This window comes from Alosa sapidissima, chromosome 21 (assembly GCF_018492685.1).
Source record: "Alosa sapidissima isolate fAloSap1 chromosome 21, fAloSap1.pri, whole genome shotgun sequence".
Taxonomy (NCBI): Eukaryota; Metazoa; Chordata; class Actinopteri; order Clupeiformes; family Clupeidae; genus Alosa; species Alosa sapidissima.
Window position 1 is genome coordinate 8,940,188 of NC_055977.1, and position 10,142 is coordinate 8,950,329.

Below are 10,142 nucleotides of genomic sequence, written 5' to 3' on the forward strand. Positions count from 1 at the left end.
TTTTTAGGTTGACATTTGTTTGCCATGGGGATTTATTTACGCTACATCCAACCGATTTACTGTAATTCTTCATCCGTATCCACTGACTTACAATCAAGTGAATACAATAAGGTCAAAGCCCAATGCCTGTCGTAGCCTATCCAAGTGCTTTACAATCGGTGGATGCGCGTTTGGCCCGCAGCTTATCTCTCCCCGCATCCAAACTCAAGGACCGCATCACGCCATTGACATTTGGTCGCGACGCAAGCGATCCACCCGCTAAACCTAGCTGGGAATTCAGATAAATGTCACGCGTCGACTGCGCTTAATTCAAGATGGCGACAGAAGCGGAATACGAGTCAATTTTGATCGTGAAACCAGATGTCAACGTTTATCGCATTCCGCCGCGGGCTTCCAACCGCGGCCATCGGTAGGTTAAATGATATAGATTAAATAGCCTTCGCGCCCCGCAATACTGTGAAATGAACGCGTTTTAAAACACTGTTCCTATATTCATCTCTGTGTCGTGCCACGGATAGCCTACTACTGTTTATGTCGGCGCATCTCCTTGATGACTAGTGTTTATATGTATCTCTGTTTAAAACTACCATTCACTGATTCACCTGCCAATTTAGGATAGGCTATGTGTGGACATTACACAATTGTGTTGTTGTTTTAACGTGCTGTTAACCCTGTACAACTCATTCAATTCAAGAATAGCTCACGGCCTGTTAGTGAACACATTGAGTTAAGGGGAGTAGTGTGTCCGTTGGTTACTGACGGCCCCTATTTATCAACATTTGGAGAGCACTGCGTAAAGTAAAGCTTAGGGCGGAGAGCGTGAAGAATTCGGCGAGAATAATAGGCTAAACCATGAGGGGGAGAGTGACCCTCTGCAAATCTGTATTCCATGTCGAAAATCCCTCGGGATGCTACATGAAATTAATTCCATTAACCACGTTGTTTCTGTTTTGGTGGCCTAGGTGTGTGTGTGTGTGTGTGTGTGTGTGTGTGTGTGTGTGTGTGTGTGTGTGTGTACACATGTCCCACATAAAAATAATGGCTTTTGGTTAAAGATCGAGCATCATGTTGTACAGACCAGTAAGGTCCCCGAATGGTGATATCGCATGCTTAAGATATAGCATGAGCCTTGATAAGGGTGTTTAGATAATTTCCCAGAGCTGTCATCTCTTGAGAGAGGAATATATAAAGTAAAAACTTACTATACTGGAAAGAATGAGTATACTACTCTTGAGGGTTAGGTCTAACAGTGTGTGCCAGTGTGTATCAAATTCCAGCAGTGAATGTAAAGCACTTCATTGTCCCCTGGAGCAGTGTGCGAGTGTAAGTAGTAGTTAGTCTGTGCCAGGAGGCACTCTCTCTCTCTATGTCCTCTGATGCATCTGCCCGACCCCTGTACCTCTCCACAGGGCTGCGGATTGGAAGCTGGACGCCCCCGACTGGAGCGGGCGCATGAGGATCACGGCCAAAGGGAAAGTGGCGTTCATCAAGCTGGAAGACAAAGTCTCAGGTATTTATGCTACTAATACACACACAGGCAAACAGACACACACACACACACACACACACACACACACACACGCACACAAGTCTCAGTTATTTATGGTACTAATGCACACACCACACACAACACAACAACAACTTGCATTTATGTAGCACTTTTCAAGGCACCCAAGGCACTTCACAGTGAAGGGTTAGCCTCATTAACCACCACCAATGTGTAGCACCCACCTGGGTGATGCACGGCAGCCATTATGCACCAGAATCCTCACACACCAGCTTAAGGTGGAGAGTGAAGGAATACACACACACACACACACACACACACACACACTGTACACAGCACACACACTTCAATATAAGAACGTATATCCACACAAACTGCAAACAGAGCATGGCACAGATGCTGACATGAAGGTAAATCTGCAGGTACTCGCCCCATAACACGCACCATGTAAACACACACACACAATCATCCTATGCTTCTGCTATACATTTACCAACTGGGAGTAGCCTGCACTACTGATGATGCATATCTGCCAGCAGCCATTCTCTACATTAGGGAACGGTTGATGGCAGATATGCATCAGACATATATTGTCTCTCTCTCTCACACACACACACACACTCTCTCTCTCTCTGTGATATGCATAAGATATTCTCTCTCTCTCTCTCTATAACTGTGACATGCTTCAGATATTCTCTCTCTCTATAACTGTGACATGCATCAGATATTCTCTCTTTCTCCCTCTGTCTCTCTGACTGTGGTCAGCAGATGAAGGGTGGCTGAATCGGTCAGATCAGATGCGCTAGCTGTTTTCTGGATTCACCATCTGTGTGCTTCTTTTTCTTGTACTTCTCCTGTTCTCTTCAGGTGAGCTTTTTGCACAGGCACCAATCACCGAGTATCCAGGCATCGCCTTGGAAACCGTCAGTGACTCAAGCCGCTACTTTGTGCTGAGAATACAAGATGATAATGGTGTGTACCCCCCCACCCCCACTTGCCTATCTCTCTTGGCAGCAATAAGGCCTTGAAGTTTGGTGACGTGTCACATTCTAACTGCTGCTGCTTTCTTTCTTTCTTTCTTTCTCTCTCTATATAGTACATCTCTCTCTCCTTTCTTTCTTTCTGCCTTTCTTTCTCTCTCTCTCTCTCCAGTACATCTCTCTCCTTTCTTTCTTTCTTTCTTTCTTTCTCTATACAGTACATCTCTCTCTCTCTCCTTTCTTTCTGCCTTTCTTTCTCTCTCTCTCTCCAGTACATCTCTCTCCTTTCTTTCTTTCTTTCTTTCTTTCTTTCTTTCTTTCTTTCTCTATATAGTACATCTCTCTCACTCCCTCCTTTCTTTCTTTCTGCCTTTCTTTCTCTCTCTCTCTACAGTACATCTCTCTCCTTTCTTTCTTTCTTCCCCTCTCTCTCTTTCTCTCTCTCAGTACATCTATCTCATGATTGTGTTAATAGCAGATTCATTGCTTGATTGCTTGTCATGTGGATGGTTATGGTTATGGGATTTGGCAGACTTCTTTGTCCAAAGTGGATGAAGCTTCTACATTGACATGTAGAAGCTGATGGTGCTAGAAGCCCACTTTGGACCATATTTCAGACATGATTATCACTATTGGTAGGCTTCTTCAGACCTTGCTCAAGGGCACTTCAGCCGCGGCCCACTGGTCGGGGCTCGAACCGGCAACCCTCCGGTTACAAGTCCAGAGTGCTAACCAGTGGGCCACGGCTGCCCACAACTTGGAGTGTTCCAAAGTCCAAGAATATGTCCTCAAATGCCTTGTTTAAGACAAATAAATTTAATTTAGTATGATGGAGGAGCAAGTTCAGCAGAAAATATTGAAGTTTAAGGTGGTAAAATGGAGCATTTTGAAGTTGTTTCCTTAAAAAAATTACACAAACTGATTAATGATTGCCAAATTAGTTGATGATTAATTTAATAGTCAACAAATAATGGATTAACAGATGAATTGTTGCAGCCCTACTTCAGAACTGCAGACCGACTTTACCACAGATATGTTAACAGTTATGTTGCAAGAGGTCATTTGTTTACATTGTATTCACTTGATGTGAATAGTTTATTTTATGTAATCCAGTGTTCCTATTTCACTTTCATTGTGATTGTCAAATGCTTATAAATTATTAGTGGAATGTGTAGGACGGTGCCACTTATGAACTATTTGCTTAGTTTGAACCCTTATGGTATTGTAATGTATTTGAAATGTATTTGCTTTTAAATGAAAGGTCATTTGTTGAGCCGGAATCACTCCACATCTGAGTGGAGTTACTGTAGGTGTGCTCTTATCTGGATTCATTGTAGATCATTTTATAGGGTCAAGTGGATTATACCAAATGTTTTTTAATGGTTGAAATAGTGATGTGGATAAAACCTATAAAATGAACTTGCAAGCTAGAGATCTAATCTTGTAATATAGTTCTAGAATATATGGAGCAGGATGCAACATTCTTTGTTCTCATGTTCTGAACCAGTAATCCAGGGTAGAAGAATCTGAGTGGGCCAACAGGGATGTGGAGCACATTGATATAGGATAGTCAGGGTTGCTATTAAAAGACCGTGCTGAAGAACAAACTAATTTTGCTCTGTTTTGGCATTGTCATGTGCAGGTCACAGATTTAGATCTGATTTATAAAGCCATATGTCCTCTGTGTGTCCATGTATCTGTTTAATATGTTGAGTGTTGTATTTGCATGCATTTCTCACACATATGCAGGTGTGCTGCTGATCTGACATGTTTATGTGACTTTATCCCATTTAGATCTATTTAAGTCAATTCACATGTTCTGTCTTTGTGCTTTGTGCTGACTGATGGCATGTAGAAACCAGGACTGACGACGTGTCGCCATCTGTTCCAGGTCGCAGTGCGTTCATCGGCGTTGGCTTTGGAGACCGGGGAGACGCGTTTGACTTCAACGTGACTCTGCAGGACCATTTCAAGTTAGCGTTGGTCTTTACTAAACTAGGCGTTGCATGTAGGCTCAATACGTGACTCCGTTATAAAGTTATAAAGGCAACATGTGTAATGACAGACATTGTCTTCTCCATATTTTATAACTGTGTGTGTGTGTGTGTGTGTGTGTGTGTGTGTGTGTGTGTGTGTGTGTGTGTGATGGTACTAGATGGGTGAAGACGGAGGATGAGATCAGTAAAAATGCTCAGACCCCAGACACAGGACCCAAACTGGACCTGGGTTTCAAAGAGGGACAAACCATCACTCTCAATATCGGGGTAAACCAAAGCATTCAGATAATGTATGGCTCTACTTCAGGCCTACATATGACAGACTTAGGTCTCGCTTTTAGCTAATAGCTGTAACCTTTTACTATATAAAAAAATAAAATATATTTCACATGATCCATTATATAATCAATTCTGGCTTAGTCTTATTTGGTTTAAACTGTCATTTTGTTTACAAGCATTATCAATGTTGTTGTAATCATTTGTTCTTAAGGAAGTTGTGTCTATATTTTCCGTCTTTTTTTAGCAAGGTAAGAAAAGGGATAAGCCCCGCCCACAGAGTGCAGGAGGCTTTGGACTCCTCCCACCGCCACCAGGGGGAAAGATAGCCCCACCCCCATCCTCTTCCTCCAATGACAACACACCACCATCCACAGGAGGATCACCAACCGGTAACACACCCAGTCCTAATGAGCATGTTTACATCAACTTTTTGGGAAATTAGTTTATGAGCATGTTCACATCAACTTTATGGGAGGAAATTAGTTTATTAGCTATAGGCTAATTGGTGTAACACACTTCCACTGAGTTATGCTAACCGTGTCAAACCGGGTTATTACACACACAGAGAAAAGAAGTTTATATATCCTCTTTATCTAACTCTGGGGTTGACTGCAAAAGTTGGCATGTTCCTTAAACAGCTCACACGAGTCTGTCCTCTAAGCAGTCCTGGGTTGTTCCCATCGTCTTTTTTCCTCCTTTTTTCAGATTGTTTGCTGGACTTGGATAGCAGTAATTCGAACACGGTGGCCCAGTCCAATCCCAGCTCTTCTGATCTTTGGGGGGACTTCTCCACCCCTGCGAGGTAAGCAGCCCTTCATCACACATGTGGCACTCCTCACTGAGAGCATGGAGATGCTATAGATGCTTCATTTTCAAGAAATATGTTAAATATAAAATAGAAATATGTGTAACACTTTACTTGGACAGTAGGCCCACAGAGACTTCTGCTAAGATCATCTGTTAAGATTCAATATTAGCACGTAAAAAATTGTTGTTGAACAATTAGGCTTACTGAACATCACCTTAACCAACCCTCCCTCTCTCTATTCCTCTCCTCACCCCCCCCCCCTTTCTACTCTCTCTCCCTCTCTCTGTCCTCTCCTCTCCTGTCCTCTCTTCTCTCTCTGTCCCTCCACCCCTCCCCTCTCTCAAGATTTTCTTGTTTGGTTTTAAATATGTACAAAAGCGTCGCTTCAAGTGTCAGCTCCTAAACTATCTGCTTGGGCAAGCAAAGATGGCGATATATGTTAGTCGTAAAAGGAAAGTTGAGCAGGATGTAGATGTTGATATCCTAATGGTGTTTTCTATTCTTGTAAGGTGTCGTATGTTGATTGATTTTCATTTTTATAAATCTATGAAGATTCTTGATTGTTTTTGAGGAAAAATGGTGCTACAACAGCGTGATGTGTGTTGTTGATAATGACAAGCTACAGATTGCACATTTCTTTAATTAACTTTCCTAACTTTTACTTTTTGAGAACAGTGTCAAGTTGATCTTGATGTATTTTTAAGATTGTAATTATAATTCTATCTCTATCTCTATCTCTATCTCTCCACAGCGCTCTCCCTCAGTCAGCTCCAGCATCCCAGGGCTCTTCCTCCACCAGCTGGGTTCAGTTCTGAGTCCTATCGTCTCCGTCACCGCCCCCCCCCCCCATCGACCCAAGTTGCTCCACCCTCATCTGTTCATCTCAACTCAACTCTCTTATTGAATTTCATCTGTTGAAGAGCCCACAGAAGACCCTTAGGCGGGGATCACATTAGCCAGCGGCAAGCGGCAGGTTTCCTATTGTTCTCTCTATGGTTCGTCAGTGCAACGACGGTGGCAATGCTGGCGTAACGCTAGCGTTGAACAAGCTGAGCGTTGAACTTGGTTCAACTTTCAAAGCGCAACGCTCGCGTATTCAATTGTCAGTTAAGGCAAACCGCTTGTGTTACCATAGGAACGAGATAGAAATGATTATGGTCTGAGCGTTGTGTTACGCTTGCCGCTGCCGCTTGCCGCTGGCTAATGTGATCCCCGCCTTACCCACAACCTCTCGCCTCCCACGACCATCCCATCCACCCTGGGAATCCTCAACCCTTTACAGCAAACCCTCAAACCTTCAGCAGTAAGAGTAAACTAGTCTGACCGTTGTCAATTTCCTTCCTAGCCAGGTCTCTATGCTATGCCATTTCCTCCACAGCAGGAGCTTAACCCCTATATTTACTGTATTTAAGAGTTACCTCTGAAAAAGAGATAATTAAATAATAATATGTAGTGTAATCTTATCGATTGTCTGTTAAAAGGGAAGGGGCATCATATGTCCATATATGTATATGTTGACCAAACAAACATGTGTTGTGAATTAAGATGGAAGAGCTCAAAGCACAAGTGTACTTTGTTGCTTATTTAGATTTCATGTTTTCTGTGTCCATTTCTTGAAAAACATAATTTACATGAGAGTGACCTCTAGTGGTTGGAAGTGTTGACTCATTATTCCCTTAAGTGTTTCCACTGTGATGTCACAACTACTGTAGACATTTAGTGGGTTTCTTTCAAATAAAATATCATTGTCCAGTTTCTATGTAATGGCAAGAGAAAACACAGGGTAGCAGCTGAAAATCTACACACATGGAGGATATTGTGAATATACATAGAATATTGTTAATGTAATTATGTTGCTATCCTGTGATTTCTTTGGAGGTCTCTATAAGGTGTCTATTGGGAATACACATGCACACCAGATAAGACTTAAGGTTTAACAGTGGAATGGGACAGGCTAAAATCAGTGCAATATCATGGATGTTTGTTTACATTTTTGTGTTTTTGACTGTGTACAGTACAGTGTGCAATGTAAGCAATCTCTCTGAACGCGCAGGCTACTCACAGACACATGACCAAGCGAGGGTTCTGTAGTACACGTCACATTTATAAGAGGATTCAAGATGCAAAATGTTGGGGAAGGCAGTTTGTGTCTTTTGGGTGTTTGTGTCCATCAACCATAGAGTGGAAGAAGTGGTCTCTGCACAAAGTCTCTTCTTCACTCGTGCTGTCCAGTTCATCTACAGCTGACACCATATACTCATGGAAAATAAAGACTCATATGTGAAACCCTGCATTGGCATTGTCCTCAAGTCTCTGTACTGAAAGGAGTTGTCCTGTTTAAATGCAATGAATTTGGTAATGACCGGTCTTGACCAAAGTGGATTTTATACAAAGACGGTTCACAGAGGATAAAGGGGAGCCTGCACACCTTGATAAGTTATAGCCTACTGCAGGTGCAGCTATTTCACAAAGCACAACTTAAGAGCAAGAAGAAGAAAAACACAAAACTGTTTACTCAACGGATCAGCTGCCATTTTTGTCAGTCAAACCATCACCGTCATATGGTAGGGCATGAAGGCCTTTTAGAGAGGTTTGAATATACTATATTTGAGTGACTAGGTTATGAAAATATATTTTGTTTTTACTGTACATTTTGAAAGAGTGAAGAGTGCCGCTCTGATAACTACTCGAAGAGTAGTTCTGTTGCATATACCATTCCAGACCAGCAGAGGGCAATCTGACAGAACAGTTTATCATTGCACAAAAACCACAATGCTGTGGTAGCTGCAGTGTTGTAACTATTTACGTGTGACCAAAGGCCAAGTGCTGGAAGGAGCAACATTATTCTAACCCCGTGAACTACTTCTGTGGTAAGGTGACCGATCAAGACCTTACAATCCTCCCTTGTAAACCTGGCTTCCAAATAGCGTACAGTAGATTGATGATATGATTATTCATCATTATCACAGAAAGAAACAAGCATGAAATAATTAGGCTACATGAAATATAAAATAACTAGATAGATACATTAATAAAGTTAACTTATATATCTATTTATCGATCTATCTATCTATCCAGGGTATTGCACAACTAGGGTGAGAGGGAGATTAAGAGCCACTGTGTTTAAGCAAATGAAGCGTTTCAAATGCATGTGGGATGGGTTCTATTATGTTCGCGGCTGGCCAGAGCGCAGCGGCTTTCTGGGGGAGAGCCCAGGAGAGTTTGCTGGGAGTGGTCCACAAGACTGGGTCAGACGGGGCCTTGTTCAGCAAGAGACAAAGCCTCACACTGCTGACATCATTAACCGCTGAGGTTGTCTTTGACCGTCGCCCTAATTATAGCCTAACTTTCGGAGAAGGACGTTGTTCTCTGTTCTCTCTCTCTCTCTCTCTCTGTCTCTTTCTCTCGCTCTCTCTCTGTCTCACCCAAAGCCATTTTAAAGGAAAGGAGTATGGTGATTTCTGTGGTGGAAATCCCCCTGTAAATTAAATGCTTACACAACTGTGCTACAGGATGAAAAGGTCTGAAAACGGGGGATATTTGACTTTGTATTTACTGACTTTGTGCAGTGTCTATTAAAGATAAACCTACACACATTCCACAGAGTTAGTGCTGTCTCTAAATCAGACTATAGACCTACTATATGCATCATATTGCATTTTTTTTTTCAAATAGTGGATATAATTCAATAAAATCTATAAATGTAATATCGTCTTGCAACTAGTAAAACAGAAACCTGATTGAAGCCATAATGAAGCCAGTTAAATTATGTAGCACACTTGCAGTGTACCACTGGTTAAGGAACTGGTTAGGTTATTGTATCTTTAAAAGGGGGGACACTTTAACAGTTAAGCATACAAAATGATTTCTGGCACAAACTTCTATACCTCTGACGGTGCATTTTCTGCAACTTTGCCTTAATTTTTCACACAACAGTTTTTTTGGTAACTTTCCCTTTCAAATGCTGACATCGCTGAATCTCAGCTGATCTGGCAACATTTCTCAGAGAGATTAATCGACCATCTGGATGTGCAGCTTCTCTGTCTGTATATGTTCTGTACATTCTCATCCAACTTCACCATGCCAGAGCACAGGCTGCAGGAGAGATGTCTCAGCAGATTCTCCATGGAGATGCACCTAGGAGATGCACATACTGAGCAGATGTAAGTACTGAAAGATGCTAAAGGGATCAAAACACTCCAACACTCTCTCTCACCCTGGCTCAACACTCTCTCTCATCTCTGCTCCGATTCTCTCTTTGAATAGTATATTCTTTCACACATCTATTGTCCTGCTGCACCCTCATGCTCTCTCTTTCTCTCTTTCTCTCTCTTTCACACACTTTATACTGTCCTGCTGCACCCTCATGCTCTCTCTCTCTCTCTCTCTTTTTTTTATGCCAATCTCAGTCCATGTCCCTGGGTCAAACAAATCCAGCGAAAGCTAAATTCTTTGTCCAGGTGTGCCCTTATAAAGGTTAAGCTGAGTTGTGCATGTTTGGAGAAGAGTGGAGAAAAATAGAATGAGAATTCTTTCATCAATTCTGTGGTGGTGCCTTTTACTTAATGGTC

General features: G+C 42.2%; 1 protein-coding gene across 3 annotated transcripts; it reads left to right on the top strand.

The window, feature by feature from the left end:
- Positions 1–191: 191 nt before the first annotated feature.
- necap1 (NECAP endocytosis associated 1) lies at positions 192–7,862 on the top strand. Of its 3 annotated transcripts, none has more exons than XM_042077787.1 (8): positions 193–409; positions 1,410–1,510; positions 2,375–2,479; positions 4,343–4,460; positions 4,643–4,751; positions 5,008–5,152; positions 5,469–5,565; positions 6,323–7,862. In XM_042077787.1, the coding sequence occupies exons 1-8, from the start codon at positions 315–317 to the stop codon at positions 6,384–6,386; spliced, it is 834 nt and encodes a 277-aa protein (XP_041933721.1). In that variant the 5' UTR covers positions 193–314; the 3' UTR covers positions 6,387–7,862. The 3 variants fall into 3 exon arrangements, with proteins under 3 accessions (XP_041933723.1, XP_041933721.1, XP_041933722.1); XM_042077788.1 differs by having other exon boundaries at positions 4,379–4,460; XM_042077789.1 differs by lacking the exon at positions 6,323–7,862 and having other exon boundaries at positions 192–409; positions 4,379–4,460; positions 5,469–5,569.
- The last annotated feature ends 2,280 nt before the right edge of the window (positions 7,863–10,142 follow it).

What these genes read in the sequence shown, in the direction of transcription:
- necap1 (XM_042077787.1), top strand. Translation starts at nt 315, where the DNA reads ATGGCGACAGAAGCGGAATACGAGTCAATTTTGATCGTGAAACCAGAT. An exon ending in GCTGGAAGACAAAGTCTCAG is followed by an intron (nt 1,511 to 2,374) that starts GTATTTATGCTA and finishes TGTTCTCTTCAG; the next exon opens with GTGAGCTTTTTGCACAGGCA. An exon ending in GAGAATACAAGATGATAATG is followed by an intron (nt 2,480 to 4,342) that starts GTGTGTACCCCC and finishes GATGGCATGTAG; the next exon opens with AAACCAGGACTGACGACGTG.